Here is a 17,309-nt window from a genome sequence, read left to right as displayed (position 1 = left end):
GCTCAGCTGATTTGACTCAAATGAATGGGCTTTTCTTCTTCCAGGACAACCTGTCTGGCTGCAGGTATGCAGGAGTGGCGTGTCACCCGGAGCAGCGGTTTTGGCTTGCTGTTGGAAAGGTTTGGAGGAATCCCGGGAGGTGATTCGCTCTGGGCTGGGCTTTGCAGTGGTGGTTTTTAGCGTATGTGCTGAGCACCTTCCTTTGAGCAGAAAAAAGCAGGGGAAAACTGCCGGCGAGCAATTTCTGCCGCTAACACCGGGTAACATGAGTCCCTGGCATCTCTGCAAGTACCAGAGCATCAAATGCCCCTCTGAAAGGCCCTTTTGTTGCCTGCTGATGGCTCCGGTGGGGCTCCTGTTTCCTCCTTGGTGTTCCCGTCCAAGCAAAGCCTTTATCCCACATATTTGGCTGGATAAACACCCTGGAGAGGTACCAGCCTGCCCCAGACTGGGCGGTGAGTGTTTGCAAGGGGAGTATTTGAGCTGTTTGTAGATAAATACCCACGCCAAGCTGGCTGCTATAGCTAGAAAGGCAAATGAGCCTAACAAACGCATGTAAATGCATTAGCCCCCAGCGAAGTGCATGGCAGGGAAGGCAGGTGTATTAGCAGCCATCCGGGCTCTGCCCTTCGAGGGATGTAAGCGAGCCCCCCCTTAATTTAAGGATGAGCAAACCAGTCTGAGTCAGCATCATGAGGGGTGAGGAGAAAGAAGTATGCTCCAAAGGGAATGACTGAGCCAAGGGGGAGCTGAAATGGCTTGAGCGTACCGATGCTGAAACGTGCAGCTGGCTCGCCCAGCCCGGTGGCCCCAGAAAAGGCCATTTCTGGCCAATATTCAGCTTTGCAGTGTGGGAGAGCGGGAACACGAGGAGCTGCTTTATGAATGTCCCCTCTGTGTTCACGGTCTCCAGGGTCCCTTTGCAGGGTGGTTGACCTTGCTCTGGCTCAGGCTGGGCTCTCCCCACACACAGGATTGGTAATAGTCACTGTGTAAAGTGCATTTTCCCCCCACTTTCTCACAGCTAACCTGCAGAGAGAACAATTCCCTGCTATAGCTACCAACTGCCAGAGCAGCTGGAGACAACAGGTTTGTCTTTGATACAGAAAGGTACTGTGGAGAGGGGAAGGAGTGGGGAGAATTTGAGTAGGTGGCCAAGCCTGAAAATGCAAAACAATCTGTACAAGATAAAAAAAAAAAAGAAAAAAAAAAAACAAAACAAACAAACAAAAAAACATATGCAGATGTATTTTTTTTTTTTTTTTTTTTTTTTTTGTAATTGCATGGTTCTCAAGATTGGCCTTTGATTAGAGAAGGAAGGTATGGTGAGCGGGGAAGGTTAGCGCTGCTATGCACCGGGAGGAGGAGCCGGGGGCAGGTGAGTCAGTGGAAAATACCATCGGCTCCGTGCAGGATTGTGCTGCTAGGGAGAGATGCAGGGAAATGTCGGGGTTTCCACCCCACATCCCAAGCACTGGTGACCCCAAGGCAGGGCTGCGGCGTGCTGATTCACACAAGGGGATGTGACAACTTGTGTTGGGTTCGTGATGGCTTTTGCCTTCGCAAGGACTTGCAGGGCTTAAGGGACAGGAAAAACTGCAGTGGCTGGTCCAGCAAGTATAGTAATGCTGCTTTTTCACTCGTGGTTGGGAAAAACCCACCTTGAGTGTCGTCTCCGACAGAATTTGAGTCCTTGGTGGTGTTTATTACTACGGCCTGGAAAAACACATCTCAACTGCTGCTGGGTCGGCAGCCGGGGAGAGGTGACACTGGACAGTAATTGTGATGGGGTTTGCCAAAACCCAGCTGCAGCCTGTGCCGATGCCCCTGCCGTGCCAGTGCTTAGGGACACGCTCCCAATTTTGGAATTATCCTACGTATATGGCATGGAAAGATTGCTTAGTCGCCTCACAGATACGCAGAGGTTCCCCGCCTCCACACGCCAGAGCAGCCCCTGACCCCGTCCGTAACTGCGGCTGTTAATTGTTTGTTCGTAACGTCCGACCACAGAGGGGGCAGGAGCCTTGCGGGTCTGTCTCTGAGGTTCAGCCTGGAAACCACGAGACTGTCTGGCTACGAGGCCAAGGCACGTGGCCAGCAGCCCGGGCGAGGGCCGTACCCGGAACAGCTTTTCCCAGTAAGCGGGTGGTTAACTGGGAGAGTTTATAGAGGGCAGCAGCCTGATAAAAGCGCTTTCCGGGCTCGTTTTGAACACAGACCGGGCTCTGTGGGGATGTTGGCTTTGCCCCGCTGAACAGAGTGATGAGCCCTGGGAGGTTGTGGTCCCTCAAACACGGGGCTCCTGCAGTTGGTGCTCGGAGCTGCTCGTTTGAGGAAGGGCTCTGCTCGTCGGAGCGAGCCGGTTTCATAATGCTGTGAGCTGGTTTTTGAACCAGCAGTGGGGACTGTGATGCTTGGACCCTGCTCGGGGCGGGTGACACAACCTGCGGCCCGAGCTGCGACCCGCACCTGGGACGAGGTGTGGGAAAACATACGGTTTTTATACATTGCATGCTGGATTGTAGGAATTGCAGGACGGAGGTGCTGCAGGAGCAGTCTCCGGGGTGCAGGGACCCCCGGGAAGGAGGCAGGCTGGAGTCTGTCCCCTGCACACCTGGGAAGCGTGGGAAAAGGAACAAATTTTGCTTGCTTGCCACCGCAGCACATCCCTTTCCTGACTGAGCTCGCTGCTGCTGCGAAGCGCGGACCTTCTGGAGAGAAGGGGAAGCAAAATCCGCCTTCGCAGTTCCCTCCTCCCCCCCACCCCTGGCTTCCTGAGAACTTTTAGAAAACCCCGAAAGAAAGCAGAGCCGCGGAGAGGGGACGGAGGAGAGCGGGTCGCTCAGGATCAGCCCGGTGGGGCGGCTAAAAACGGGCTTCCCGGAGAGCAAATCATCCTCCCGGCTCTGCAACCGCCCGCAGCCGGGAACGCCTGCAAGGGGAGGGGAGGGGAGCGGGGGGGTCCCCGCTGTTTTTCGGGGTGTCTCCTTCTTCCCGGCTCCGGGGCCGGGCCCTGCAAGCACCGCCCCGGGAGGGCCGGGCAGGGCGGCCCGGGAGGGCCCGGCCCGGGAGGGCCCCGCTGCCGCCGCCGCCGCCGCTACCGGGGGAGGTAACGTGGGGCCGGGCCGGGGGCGGCGGGACCCCCGGCCCCCGCCGAGGGGTGGGACCGGGGCCCGGGATCGGGAGGGTGTCGGAGCCGGGACCGGCTCGGGCTGGGCTCGATCCGGCGGGGACCGGGGCAGGATTAGACCTTGGGCAAAGCTCAGGACCGGGACAGGAGCGGGCTGGACTCGGCTCTAGGGTGGGGGGACGGAATCTGGCTGGATTCGACCCAAGGTGGGGGGGACAGGACCCAGGGTGCGGGGACAGGACCTGGCTGGACTCAGACAGGACCCAGGATGGGGGGACAGGACCCAGGATGGGGGGACAGGACCTGGATGGGAGGACAGGACCTGGATGGGAGGACAGGACCTGGATGGGGGGACAGGACCCAGGATGGGGGGACAGGACCTGGCTGGACTCAGACAGGACCCAGGATGGGGGGACAGGACCTGGATGGGAGGACAGGACCTGGATGGGGGGACAGGACCCAGGATGGGGGGACAGGACCTGGCTGGACTCAGACAGGACCCAGGATGGGGGGACAGGACCCACGATGGGGGGACAGGACCTGGCTGTTTTCAACCCAAGGTGGGGGGGGATAGGACTCCGGATGGGGGGACAAGACCTCGCTGGACTCAGCCCCAGAGTGGGGGTCAGGACCTGGTTAGGATTAGTCCAGCGGTGCTTGCAGCTGGCTGGACCCCAGTGCTGGGGCAGCTTGCTGGAATTGGGACTGCCTGGTGTGGGGGGCCATGGGGGGCTCCAAGTGTGGCCCGTGGGAGCAAGAAGCCCCCAGGTGCTGGGCAGAGCTCAGCAAGGTGAAACCCCCCCGGGGGAGGCTGTGGGGGAGCACCCCCAAGCCAGGGTGTGGGTGCTAGAGGGTTGGGGTGTCAGGATTTGGGGAGCGGCGGAGTCATGGGGGTCACCTGTTTGTGGGCTTGGGGCACCCCATCAGCCCCTGCGGGTATGGGGGGGGCCTTCGTAAGAGCGGGGAAAAGAGCAGCAGTCCTTTTGGGAAGGATCGGCTGCAGCAACGTCAGTGTCAGGAGGAGGGGAGGGTGTGGGATGAGCCCCACGCTGGACCCACCGGTGCCTTTGTGGCCGGTTCCCACGGCTGGCAGCGTGGCAGGGGAGTGACGTATCACGAGCCCGTTGCCTGAAGACGTTAGTCCCCAGAAGGGTGCAAGGGACGGCGTGTGCATGAGGCTGTTTGGAAAGCAAACAAAGGCAAAGAGAGAAGGAAACCTGTGCGGGGCAGGTCCGTGCTGGGCAGTTTATGAGCTGAACATTGATCAGCAGGGTTTCAGTTCTCCTTATCGTGCCGTTCCTGCAAAAGAAATAGCGGCCTGGAGCTTTGAAGGGCTCCGGCAAACCTCCAAATGTCTCCTGGGTGTTGGTTTAGAAAGAAATCCCGCCGTGAAAGCAAGTCACCAGCTGCAGGGGCGGGGGGGGAGTTGGGGAAGCCACGGCCCCCAGCGTGTGCGGTTAGTCACCCGAGGTGTGCGCCGGGTTGGCACGCACCCTCCTTGGTGTGTTTCAGGATACAGGTCATGACAGGCACAATTCGATTTAGGAAGCTCCTCTCTCTGCTTGCTGCGATGATTAATTCCCACGTTGTCTTGAGGGGCAAAGGAGGAACTGCCGTGTCCTTGGTTTGGGAGGCAAGGTCAGGTAGGAAGCCCCATCAGGTGGGTGTTTCTTGGGGGCTGCGAGTTTTGGTAGCCCGGTGCCGGGGGCTGGGAGGGGGAGGAAGACTGTCGGCCCCACTCCACCCGTGCGAAGCGTGGCCTCTGTCAGCCCCGTGCTGGGACTCCTAACTGCTGCTTTATTGCCATTATTGCTGACAGCTTTGCCTGGGTGGGTTTTTTCCTCTCTAAGCCAGCTCTGTGTGTCAGGTGCAATCCCAGTGTGCGTTTTCCCCATAATGGCTTAAAAACGGGCTGTCTCGGGCATCACGGCACACCCAGGGCCGGTGTGACAGACGTAGGTTGGGGGGCCTTGCTGTTGCAGAGGTTACATGCAAAGGGACCCCATGTTGGGGGTCACCCGTGCCCTGCTGAAGCTCCCCAGGTCTTGGGGAGCATCTCTGCCACCCCGAAGCGGTTGTCTGCGAAGAGGTTGGTGTTTGCTTTTTGGACGTGACGCGGTGGGGGTGTGCGTGTGGGGAGGTGGAGGCCCTGTGAGCAGAACTCAGCCGTCCTGCGGGCACGTCCCGTGGGAGACGGGGCTGCCCTCGGCTTTGCGTGGTGGAGCCTGGGTGAGGTGAAGCTGCACCAGGAGGTGTGGCCCCGGCTTTCAGGCTCCTTAAAGCTCCTCCAGTGCAGACCTCGATGCGACGCTGTGGCCACGCATCCCTCTACAGCATAGCTGAGCATCCTGCAGCCACCCAAAGCCCTGGACATCTTGGTGTGACAGCCGGAGAGGGAAACCTCCCAGGTGGCAACGAGGAACGTGTGGGTGTGGGGCTGGTGAACCCAGCCCTCAACCGAAGCGACTCGGAAGTATGCAAGATGCCTTTCATTTTATTTGTGGGTAATTACACGGGTGGCAAAATCCTCAGGGAGGGAGGTGCCTGGGGAAAGAGGAATGTTTGGCCGTCGGTGCCCTGAGGACAGCTGAGTGTCGGGGACGCTTCTCCAGCAGCCCAGGTACGTGTCCATCTCCCGAACGCTTGCTCAATGCATTTCTTGTTCCCAGTGTGTGTATTAGGCAGAAACTGGTGTCGAGGCGCTGCCGAAGCAGCTGAATATCCTGCGTGAGCTGTGCAGGTAGCGTGCAGCGGCAGAATCCCCCTGGCAAAGCTCCATCCCTATTAAAATACCTGTGCTCGCCTCGCTGAACACTGCTGCTTTGTGCCCGGCCACCGCGCGTCGCTTGGCTGCCCGGCCGGCCCCATTCCTCCCCCCTCCATCGCCCAGCTCTCCTTTTCTGCCCCGTTGGCTTCTCCGTGCAGTGGGTTTTGTTTGTGGGCCTTGCTCATCAGAGAAAGCTGTTTGAAAAGTGCGGGGAGAGGCGATGCTGTGCCGGGATGCAGCGAGGAGGATGTTGCTGAAAATCCAGGCTGAGGATGAGGAAGGTGGCACTGGTGAGGCCGATGGCAGCGTGGCATCTTGGGTTAGTAGCTTGCAGCGAGGGGAGATACCTCCCGTGGTGTGACAGGAGCTGCTTAAAGCACTCCAGGAGGGCTGGGAAGTGTTCTGAGGCAGCGGGAATGCCGGATTTGGCTTTGGAAGATATCAGAAGGGCAGATGGATGATGTCCAAAAAGTGTTGAAAGGCTCCAGAGGAGGAGAGTGTGTTATCCGGCACGGAGAGGGGGTGAGATCACAGACCAAAAACCGTGGGAAGGCTGCTGGGGGGAATGGCTTTATCTCGGCAGGAAACAGCAGATTAGGAAAATTAAAAAACAAAACAAAACAAAACAAAAACCCAACCAAACACAAAGGTGCAAAGCGGAGTCAAAAGGAAAGGAGGAAGGAGACAAAGTCAAAGTGCTGGGATTTTCCCAGGCTGGTGTGCTTTCCCAGGCCTGGGCGCACAGGGTAGGCTGGCAATTCAACTCCCTTTTCTAGCCCAAAGAGAGGCAAATGCCCCAAAATCCCTCATCTCTGGCTTAGTAGAGCCTGGCCTGGAGGTGTTAGGTTGGCCTCAGCTGCATGTGTGAGCCAGGCTGGGGGAAAGCTCAGCGGGCTGGGACACGGCGAGGGCTCGCCGACCTCCGGTGCAGCCTCAGTGACTGCGGCAGCGTTATCCCCAGGAATAAATGGCAATGTCCTTAAATCTAAATTGAAAAGGACTCTTTGTCCAAGTCCATTACTGGTTTGCAGCAAGCTCTGCTCTGGTGACCGTAATGAAATTACGGGGAGAGTAAGAGTCTGGAAGGCAGTATCCCGTACATCGATGGCAAAGTTCAGGCTAATGGCCGGCTGCTTGATGATTAAGTGATGATTAAGGCTCGGGGTTTACGATTACTGGGGCTTGTGTGATCTGTGCCAGTTCTTAAACTGGTGGCGCCTTGATTGCCCGCCTGTGTCCGGCGTCGCAGAGGAGGCAGCGGCGGGGGCAGATGCCCTCAGCTGGAGCAGGGCCGGGCGCTGCGTTGTGCAAACGGGGCGTTTTGCGAGCCCCGCCGCGGTTATTCGGCAGCCCTTGGCGTGGCCGCGGCGGCCGGCCGGGTGGATTGCAGCATCCTGAGCCCGGGAGTGGGCCGGGCAGCCCTTGCTTTCCCGTGACACCCTTGTTTTGCAGGAAGCCGGGGGCCCTGGGCTCCCCTCCGGGGTGGGGGGGGAGCGCCTTGTGCGGAGTTTTAAGAAAACACGGCTGCTCGCCTGGTGCTGTCTGCAAGAGTGCAGTCGAGGAGGAGTCGTTAAAAATAAAATTTAAGGAAAAAGAATGTGGAGGAGCCCTGATAGTCTGCACGGGGCTGTCCCTGCGGGTTTCTGTATTCCCTGGTGAGACGCTCTAAAATGGGCTGGGTATTTGTCCAAAGGAAGAGGGAATTGGCCAAATGGGCGGCAACGCTGCTTTTCCGAGCTCGGCGGGATATCTCTGGGTATTTCTCTCCCTGCTGGGGCAGGGGAATTCCCCGCATCCCCTGAGCTGCATCTGGCCAGAAACATCCTTGCTGCTGGGGCAGGTATCATTTGAGCAGCAAGAAGGGCCGAAAAAAAACATAAAATATTGCCTGAATCCTGACCTGCTGGTTTTCTGACTCCACATGGAGTTTTGTGTTGCTGGTGGGTTGAACCCTCGTGTATTAAAAAAAAAAAAAATATATATATATATAAAATAGATTTCTTTTCCCCCAAATATTTCCAGAAAGTTTGTTCTCGTGTTGCACGACTGGTGCTGGAGTTGCAGACTGGTTTTTAGAGGCAGGGTCCAAGGGGACGTGTCTCGCCGTGGCAGTGAGCTGCGAGCCGTGCGTCGTGCTCCGACGACTCCTCGGGAGCGAGGAAGCCCTGGAGCTCAGTCTGAGCGAGCTCGTCCCGTGCCCTGTGACTGCGTCGGGGTTTGACCTGTTCCCCGAATTTGCAGACTCACCTCTCGTGATCCCATGACACAGGTGCTGCTGCTGGAGCATGAGCGGGGAGGTGACGTCGTGGGAGGGGAAAAATCCAAAGGTTGCGGAGGGCAGAGGAGCGTGGGTGCTGCCGTGGGCAGCGATGGGTGTCGTGCTTCCTCGTGAGTCACCCCGCCGGGGTTGGCGTTTCATCGGGAGCGTGAGCCGGGGCTGACTTGGTTTGGGGGGGGGGGGTCTGCACCCCCCACGGTGGGACCCTTGTTGCGGAGGGGAAGATGCTATCTGCTGCTGCCCTGCCAGGGTGCGCGTGTCAAAAGCCGTCGGGGTACGTCCGGGCGTGTTGGCGTGTGGTGCTCGAGAAAGGGCTTATCCCGAGCCCTCCTGGGCCAAATTAACAGTTGGAAATGTCCCAGGAGAAGTCACAAAGCGTCCCTTGGCTCCGGCAGCCGACGGGGAGCCGGTGAGAGGTGCGGGAAGCCCGGTGGAGCGCGGAGGAGGTGCAGGTGCCCCCGGCTTTGCCAGCCGCGCCGGTGGAGTTTAATGATTCGGAGATCCTGGTGTAAATCATTGCCAGGGCAGCGCAGGGCCGCGGGCGGGCGTGGGCCGGGGTGAAGGTGGGTCTGGCTGCAGGGTGGAGGGAAGGGGACGTGGGCTGGAGCGTTTGGCCACCACTCGCCCACCTGGTAGAGGGGGGAGGTTGCCAACAGGAGCCGTGGTTCTGTGACCGGGGAGCAAGGAGAGAGCAGGCTCGCCTGATGTGGGGTGAGGATGGTGAGTCAGGGCTGGGTGCTCGGGGTTCTGCACAGTAGGGGAGAGCACAGTGGAGCAGTTGTGGAAAACAGGAAATTGTGGAGGAAAAATCCCTCGAGGATTAGTAAATGGGTGCAACCACAGAGCAGGGAATTCCTCCGCTGCTGAATCGGGGAGGACGGCACTGGTTTCTGTGGTGCTCCACCCCATCTGCTCGGGACAGCCGCGGCAGATGCCAGCCTGGAGATACCGGCCGCAGCGAGATTTTGGGGGTGAGTCGGTGGTTGGTTTGGGGCTTTCCTGAACCCTCAAGTTGCAGTACCCTTTCACCGTGCTGACTGGTGTCCATCTCGGCGGGGCCGGCCCCAGACAGCACCAAGGATGCTGAACCCGAGGCAGAGGTAGCAGCAGCTCTCATCTCTGGCCGCTGACGTCAGGGTTATTGCAAAAGCAGCGATAAGAGCTCACTCTGGAAAGCAGAAAGAAGAGCTAATTCAATGGAGAGACAGACTTGTATGTCAAGTCTCCTGCTTTAATCTGATTTCCTGGGCTGCAGGGTAGCACAGCGAAGGATCTGCGTAAAACTTTCAGGAGCAGAGATGATGTAGAAGCTTAAATCCTGCCCGCTTCCAGGGGTGAGGTGCCCAAGGGAAGCCGGAGAGATCAGGAACAGGCAAGGAGGTTTAAACACCACAGGTAAGGGTTACCAGCCCTGCGTGTTTTCTGTGCCCACCGTGTGTGCAGTGCAATTTTTTCTGCCCCAAAGCCATCACAGCGGTTTGCAAGTGAAATGTGGGCTGGCCGATGTCCGTTTGTGAAAAGCCTTGCCAAATAGCATGGGGATGGGGAGCTCATTTGGATAAATAGGGAGAAACCCAACAGCCACCTGGACAGTTAAGGTGGCTCTCGGGATGTCGGTGAGGATCTTTCGGATGTGGCATTTGCTGCATCCTCAGCAGCTCCTTGCTAGGACCGAATTGAAACCGGGGGCAGGTTAGGGGGGCAGGCGTGCGTGTCTTTTCCTGCGAGAGGCTGGAGCTGGTCTGGTTTCTGGGAATGCTAGTTTATTCTGGCCCTTGACCCTGCAAACTAGGCTGAACAAGCAAACATGAAGCTTGGGACCATTGAACCCGACGGCCACGCTGGAGGGTGAGGGGTGTATACGGAGACAGCACGCAGCAGCGGCGTATCCAAGCTTGGAGAAGCCAGGGCTGGGGAGGAAAGGAGGAAAGCCCGGCACGTTTGGGCGGCTGCATGCTGGTTTTGGCCCATGCGTAAAACTGGGAGGCGGCTGCAAGGCTGGCTGGGGTGGAGGCGGGGGAGCTTTGCTGCAGGGACTCGAGCTACTGGCCCGTGGTTTGCAGCAAGGGGTTGCAAGCCGAGGTCAGGGAGGCGAGCGGGCAGGAGATGCGGTTCCACGTGTTTATTTTTGGAAAGCGCGCACGTCTGGGCCTGGCGACTCCCGGAACGCAGATAATTCAGTCAGGGAGGTGGAGGAGGAGTTCCCACCCGTGACCCAGCCAGTGGGGAAGAGCAGCCCTCGGGTGGCTCCGAGCCCAGGGCGGTTGCAGCCAGGGGACTCACCGCCAGCGTGTGTTAGTCTGGAGTGGGCAAGCACTGGCCAGAAACAAGCCGTGGGCTGTGCCGAGGACTTGGATTTTGGAGCAACCCTTGCAGGCAGCGGTGGGGGGAAGCCGCGGGGCTGTTTTGGCTGGGAGAGCAGCAGTTTTGCTTTCTTTTCTCCAGGCAGGGAGGCGTTGCAGGGCAGGCAGCCAGCACCGCAGGCAGCCCTGCTCCATCTCAAACAGGAAGAAAAGAGAAGTGGTACAGCTAGAGATTTGTTTCTGACCTGTTTCTGGTTAGTTTGCATTGACAACAGCTGTTTGTCTAAGGCAGCGCAGCGCCATGAAGCGTGGAGTGTTTCCCTAAGCAGCAAAATTTATTTTGGGGGCATCTTTTTTGGGTGCTGTGAAGAGGTCCATGATCGCGCTTCTAAGGATGGTCAATGTAAATCCTTAGCAGATGTTAGTAATTTGGTTCTTTCCTAAGGTCTGTGGATATTACAGCCGAGAAACCAGTAAAGGGTCAAATTCAGATTTGATGTCTCAGTTCGATGGGATCCTGCGATGCTCAGGAAGTTGGAGATTTTGGATCGCCACAACCGTTTTGCTGTAGTTTCTGCAGCGCCGCAGGAGTTTTGGGAAGGGCTGGAGAGGAGCCTCCCCTTGCCCTGCGGCACGTGGTTTGTGTAGCGGCTCGGCAGAGAGGGAATCGCACCCAGGTGCAGTGTAACGTGTCCCGTCGTGCAGTAGCTGGATGAAAGCTTCTTGCAAAGGTGGGAAGAAGAAAGGAGAGAGTCAGTGGCACTGCTTGCCTGAAAGCGGCAGGGAGGGGACCAGACGGAGCCTGGGATGGATGCTGCTGCCCAGGTCACGGTGAGAGCGGCCAGCAAGAATCCTGCTGCTGCCGCCTGCCATGCACTCCCCGTAGGCACGGTGGAGTTAGATTTCCAGCATTAGTGGATATAAGGTGATGTTATTTTGGCCACTGAAACTGCAGCCTCGTAGCTTTTGCATCCCTCCATGCGCTAACCATCCCTTTCCATCTCTCCCCAGAGCCTGCCGTGGGAGGGGGCCGCACGCATGCTAGCGGGCCGGCACCCCCCGCACCCCGAGCCATGCTGTGAGGTGGGGGCAGCCCGGCCGGCCGGCCAGCAGCGGGGGCGATGGCCCAGTCCCGGGCCAACGGCTCGCACTACGCCCTGACGGCGATAGGGCTGGGGATGCTCGTCCTCGGCATCATCATGGCCGTCTGGAACCTCGTCCCCGGCTTCGGCCCCGCCGACAGACCCACCGCCCACGGCGGGAACAGCAGCAAGCCCGACCGCGGCACCGGGGGCATTTTGAAGAGCAAGACCTTCTCGGTGGCGTACGTGTTGGTGGGGGCGGGCGTGCTGCTGCTGCTGCTCTCCATCTGCTTGAGCATCCGGGACAAGAAGAGGCAAAGCGAAGATATTGTTCGCGTGCAGCACCAAGTGTCTGCAGAGCCCTCTCACCAGGAGGACAGGTGAGCCTTTTGGGGGGAGAAAAGGAGCGGGGTGTAAGGAATGAAACCAAGGGCTGTCATCCTTCCTCAAAGGGCTTAGGAGCAAGGAGAGCGAGGCTGATGGAGCGTGCTAAAATAAAGGCAAGCGCATCTCGGGGTTTAGGGTTCAGATACGTTGTGGAGATCAGGAATGACTCCTCCAGCTGTATTTGTGGTGCTGTAGGTGAAAGGGAGCGTTGTTTGTGTGTAAGATTGAGGCGTGACGCTCCCGGCTGCGTGGGCACAGGGGCAGCGTGCTGAGGGGGCACGCGGGGGGCCGGTGGTTAATGGTTCGCGCAGAGGAGCGGGGTGGCTGCTGCGAGCTGGGAGAGGGGCTGGGGAGGGGGAGGAGGAGGAGGGGGTGTGGGACGTGCTGTCTCGCTGGCGGCAGCTGGAGGTGCTGGGCAGCGGCTGGAAGTGGAGTTTAGACCCGCTGCAAGTCTGCAGGGCTCTCCTGCGCTTGCTCAGGGAGTTCCAAGGAGCAGAGCAAATGCAACGGCGTCTGAACAAGCCAGGAGAAGTGCAGGAGAAGTCCCTGGTCGTGCAGGGAATCGACCCGGTCCCCGGCGTGGGCTGTGCTGGTGTGGAGAGAGGCGGCGGGGTGTTGGGACAACGCGGGGTGTGAGGTGGCAGGAGGAGGCGATGGCTCTGCCGGCTGCTGCCCAGGGAGAGCTGCCATCGGGGACTGCGGAGAGTTACTCCGTCTGCAGATCCACCCAGAAAGCTAGTTTTCCCTGTTAGGTCGGGAAGGTTAACTTCATAATGCAAAAGAAACGCCAAATACGCATGTGCAGGTATCTGTGGCATAAATAGTAATGAACTGCAGAGCTGAATCTCGGCAGAAAAACTCAAGGTAGGTGCCCAACCCAAAAGACATCCAGATGGCGAAGGCAAAGGGGTGATGTCCCTTTCAAATGTATTTTGGCTGATTGTCTTAGAGGAAAGGAGAGAAATAGGGGTTCTGCTGGGGGAAGAAATCACTGCTGTGCAATAGAAGGGGTGTTGTGGGCACGGAAGTGGTGATCGAAGGTGGATGTATGTCACGAGGAAATAAAAACAAGTCTGAATATAGATGGGGTTGTGATCTGTTCTGTCAAACAAAAAGGAACTGGTATATAATGTAGAAGGGCAAATAATCTGTTAAGGTTTTGATGGAGGGTGCGTTTATTCTTTCCATCCTCTGCCCCCAGTGAAGCTGAAACAATGTGCTACTGACAGCCTCAATTTTTTCCCCTCTAGTCAAGAAGAGGACGAAGACGTGTCTTCCCAGTACTACGTCCCCAGCTACGAGGAGGTGATGAACTCGGGCTACTCCGAGCCCAGAGACTCGGACAGGAGCAACAGGGTCAGCGTCTCCCTGCCCTCCTACGAATCGCTGACGGGGCTGGACGAAGGCACCCAGCCGGCGGGAGCTGCCGGCGCGGAGCCCGGCGCGGAGCGGCAGCCCGGCCGGCACAGCTCGCGCCTCAGCAAGCGCCTGAAGCCACTCAAGGTCCGGAGGATCAAGTCGGAGAAGCTGCACCTGAAGGACATCAGGCTAAACCTCGCCGAGGGGAACAGCACCGCCCCTATCACAATAGAGCCGCTGACCCCTCCGCCCAAGTACGAGGAGATCCAGGAGAAAGCGCCAGAGAGGCAGCAAATTACTTAAAAAAAAAAAAAAAGGAGGAGGAATCTGTGATGCTGCTGGGGGTTTGGGGGGGGGTTGGGGTTTGGTTTCGTTTTGTTTTTTTTAAAACAACCACACTCAGCCTAAGCGGTGATGTGGAGGACACGACGGGTGTGTAGCACTGTGGCACGGGGACAGGACAAGCTTTTGCCGGGATGGGGCTTTATAGAAGACCATGGGGAAAGAGACCCGAATGCTGACAGGTCTGCTGCTCTGCAGTAAATGAGGGCTGGAGGTACCAAAAGTGTAATTTGTGGTATTTTACATAAGGACCACCCAATTCTCACCCCCTTCCCCTTGCGCAAGGAAGACTTTTCCAAGCCACCAAACTGATATTGGACAAGGGTTTTCCAAGTGGAAAAGGGCAACACTCCTTTTTTTTATTTTGTGCCTTTTCTTTATGAGTAAGGGAATCTGCACTGCCAGAGTAGTGCTGTGGCTTTCCCCCACTCACACCCGTTGCCAGGATGGTGGCCCGGAGCCAGCCCCGACTCCTGCCAAGGTCTGTGCTTGTGGGTGGGAGGTGAGCTGAAATGGACCCTGTGCTCCTCGGGGAGAGGATGGGTTTTTTGCCTTGGTTGCTTTCTCTGTCGTGTTTTGTGCTCTGATGCGAAGGGACGGTCCGTTTGAGGCAAATGGATAAAATCCAGGGGGTTGGGAGCTGAATGCACCGCTGGCAGGAGCCGTGCAGGGTGAACCGACTGCTGTGTGAGCAGACCTGTTCTAAATAAATGTTTTGTACATTGTGTTTGCACGCGTGTGTGTGTGTGCACTCGCGCGTGGTTGGCCCTTCCCAAGGTTTGCAAGCCCGAGCGCTCTGCGGTCAGTCGGCTGTTTCAGGGCAGATGCTGCTCCACGGGCACCCCGGCTTCCAGCAAAGCCATCGAGGACAGAATCGGCAGCAGCATCAGCCCCGGGCTCCCTCGTACGGTCTGAATGTTGATGGTGTGGGTAGAGAGCAGAACCTCTCATGAATTAGGAGCAGATGTCAGTGTGGCCAGTCTGCCCTCTGCCCCTGGGCTGCCGGGATGGATGTGGCCTGATTGGTACAACGCTGACACTCGTGTCGTTCAGCAGAGGTTGACTTGCTTGATATAGGGTATGACAGGAGTGCAAGTGACCAAAACAAAGACAAAGGAGAGATGCTGGCCCAAACCCATCTGTTTCTCATGTTATTTATTATTTCATATTGCATCTCTTCGTTTCTGTTGTTGTACCACAGGAATTTCACTGTTCTGTGCCCCAAGACACGATCTCAGAAAGGCCAAGCAACATCATTAAATAAGGGACTCACTTATTGAAGAGAAGGACAATAAAAAAAAGAGAAGAATATACCCCAGGTTGAGAGATTTGGGGCAGTGGGTCCCACATGGTTCTTGTTGAGGGGTTGGAAAGGGGGTGCAGCAACCTGAAAGTTGCCTCCCAGGCACGTGTGCCCCTAAGAGCCTGCCCGCAGCGAGACGCAAGGCATGAATTCCTCTCTCCCTGGTGAAGAAACGCAACCCTAACAGTTGTCTTAGAAAATCTGGGTTAATAAAGTGAAACTTCTTGTCTGAGCAGTTGGGAGTTGAAGATCCGTTGAGCTTCTAGGACAGAAAGTCCTGTTAAATGAAATAGGCTGGCAAAAGCAGCCTCTTTCCCAATGTCTCATGTAGGAAAAGAGCTGAAAAAAATGACGTGAACTGCAGTGACTGCAGCGAAACGGGCTGTGACTCATGTAGTAATTATGCCAAAGATGCCCAAATGGCTAATGAGCATCTCTGGCTACTTGCATACACCTGTCCCTTTGACAGTATTTGGAAAGCAGAGGGAGGTGTGGGATGCTGAGAAGCACGAGTGCTCCCCAAATTGTGAGCATCGCTGTCCTAGGATGGCACTGTAATCTCTTGTAAGGGAATCGTTGTTCCTGAAGCGTGATGGAGAAGAAAGGGGGAGAGTGCAGCCGCCTCCTCCACGCACGTCCTGCGGCGGAGGCACCCGACCCCGAGCTCTGGCTGTTGTTGCCAGGTAAGACACACTGGTAGGGGAGAAATCGGGATGCGTTTCCCCACGCAGTGTTTAAGGTGTCACGTCTGTCTCGGCGTCTCTGGAAGGTCGCTTGCATCCAACAGCAGCTCCCGAGATGTGCAGAACCTGAACCTCTTATTATGGCGACTGAGAGAGCCCCGGGGGTTGTTGGTTTTCCAAAGTGTCGCTGCAGTGCTGGGTTGGGGCTGGAAAACCTCGGTCGCCGGGCTCCAGTGCGAAGCCCTTGCAAGGACAGGAATGGGACAAAAACGCTGGCAGCAGGGGCTGGCACTGGGGCACGTGCCAAAGTGCCACTCTTTGGTGTGCAGAGCACTCCTTCGCAAAATCCCTTGCTTCTGCCTCAAAACGAAGCACGATAAAATCTTGCAGGACTTGCTAGCTGTTTTCCTGGCAGAGTTTTGTTTGCAGGTGCCGGGGGCTGAGCAGCCCCTTTGTCCCAGGCTGGCATTTGGGTCCTGCCAAGCAACGGAGCAGCCCTGGGGATAGCAGGAGACCTTTGTTCCCAGGATATTTGTAGATGGGACAATGTATTTTCAGGGGGAAGCACTGTGGTTTTGCGTGCGTGCATCCAGATGGATTCACTGCTGACTTGTAGCACGATGTCTGTGTGCCTGCGAGCTTGGCCGAAGGGGGAATTTGTGCTCCGTTTCCCACATTTTTCAGCTGGTTGATGCGGGAGTTTCTCACCCGCAGGAGCAGATCTGGGCCAAAAAAAAAAAAAACGATCTTGGGGTTTGCAGTTAGCAAAAATTTAAGGTTTAGGCTTGTATCCAGCAGGCCTGGGCTGCTTCTCAAAAGGATTATAGTTGGGTATAGCACAACACTGGGGTTGAGGGAAATGCTGTGGTTTGGGGAAATAGAGGGCTGCCACGCTTCCCTCCCTCCCAGACTCGTGGGGGGAGGCAGGTGCGTGAGCCCAGCTCGCCAACCCACCCACCCCCAACCAGGCAACTGCGTCGTGACTGCGCTTGAAAGATGCGCTTAAAAATTCAGAAAGCCATGGAGGAAAGGCATGGGAATTAGCAGAGTGCAATGGTGGGAGCCTGCACTAATTAGGGCTGTCGTATGCTGGCAGCGAAAGGGAGGCAGGTTTGGGAGGTCGGGGTCGGGTGGATGGATGGGGGGGAAGAGGCTCAAGTGTTGCTGGCATTGACGAGGCCAAACCAGGGGCTGCTGCGGGGCGGGGGGCAGGGGTGTTGGTGGTAGGTGTGTTATTTTCCCTTTTTCTGCTGAAAATGCTGAAAAAGGGTGTGTGGCAGCCTGGGACGAAGACATGTCGATGGAGAAACGTGCCAGTGGGTGAGTGTCCCCATCACCAGGCAGCAATGTTTGTCTGCTTGCCTGTGGTTGCAGGACCTGTTTGTGCATGTGTGCACGGTATTAAATAAAAAATAAGTAATAAAGGGAAAAAAATGTTCACTGGCAGCTTGCGCGGCCCCTCATGAGGTTTTTTGATATGTGGGGAAATATTCCTGTGCGTGTCACCTGCTGGCAAGGAGAGCTGGGGCCAGTGCTGGTGCGGAGCTGTGTTGTGCTGCTGGGCCAGTTGCTTGGAAAAGGAGAAGGGGAAAAAAAAAAAAAAAACACAAAACAAAACAAAGACGAAAATGCTCCCAGGAGGGCGGCAGCGGGCTCCAGCACAGCCAGGGTTTCC

The 17,309-nt window shown here is 57.1% G+C and overlaps 1 protein-coding gene across 5 annotated transcripts; it reads left to right on the top strand.

Annotated features, from left to right (window-relative positions):
- Positions 1-2,870: 2,870 nt before the first annotated feature.
- Positions 2,871-14,375, top strand: TMEM51 (transmembrane protein 51). Of its 5 annotated transcripts, none has more exons than XM_042795028.1 (3): positions 2,871-3,109; positions 11,490-11,940; positions 13,198-14,375. In XM_042795028.1, exons 2-3 carry the CDS (start codon positions 11,600-11,602, stop codon positions 13,607-13,609), a joined length of 753 nt encoding a protein of 250 aa, XP_042650962.1. In that variant the 5' UTR covers positions 2,871-3,109; positions 11,490-11,599; the 3' UTR covers positions 13,610-14,375. The 5 variants fall into 5 exon arrangements, with proteins under 5 accessions (XP_042650962.1, XP_032863704.1, XP_032863707.1 ...); XM_033007813.2 differs by lacking the exon at positions 2,871-3,109 and adding an exon at positions 4,067-4,773; XM_033007816.2 differs by lacking the exon at positions 2,871-3,109 and adding an exon at positions 5,077-5,603.
- The last annotated feature ends 2,934 nt before the right edge of the window (positions 14,376-17,309 follow it).

Source organism: Tyto alba, unplaced genomic scaffold (assembly GCF_018691265.1).
Source record: "Tyto alba isolate M040663 unplaced genomic scaffold, T.alba_DEE_v4.0 Super-Scaffold_20000042, whole genome shotgun sequence".
Taxonomy (NCBI): Eukaryota; Metazoa; Chordata; class Aves; order Strigiformes; family Tytonidae; genus Tyto; species Tyto alba.
This window is presented reverse-complemented; position numbering and strand designations above follow the sequence as displayed.

Bases quoted from the DNA above. Each gene is read 5' to 3' on its own strand.
- TMEM51 (XM_042795028.1), top strand. From the start codon at position 11,600: ATGGCCCAGTCCCGGGCCAACGGCTCGCACTACGCCCTGACGGCGATA. The intron at 11,941-13,197 runs GTGAGCCTTTTG...TTTCCCCTCTAG, and splicing joins CCCTCTCACCAGGAGGACAG to TCAAGAAGAGGACGAAGACG.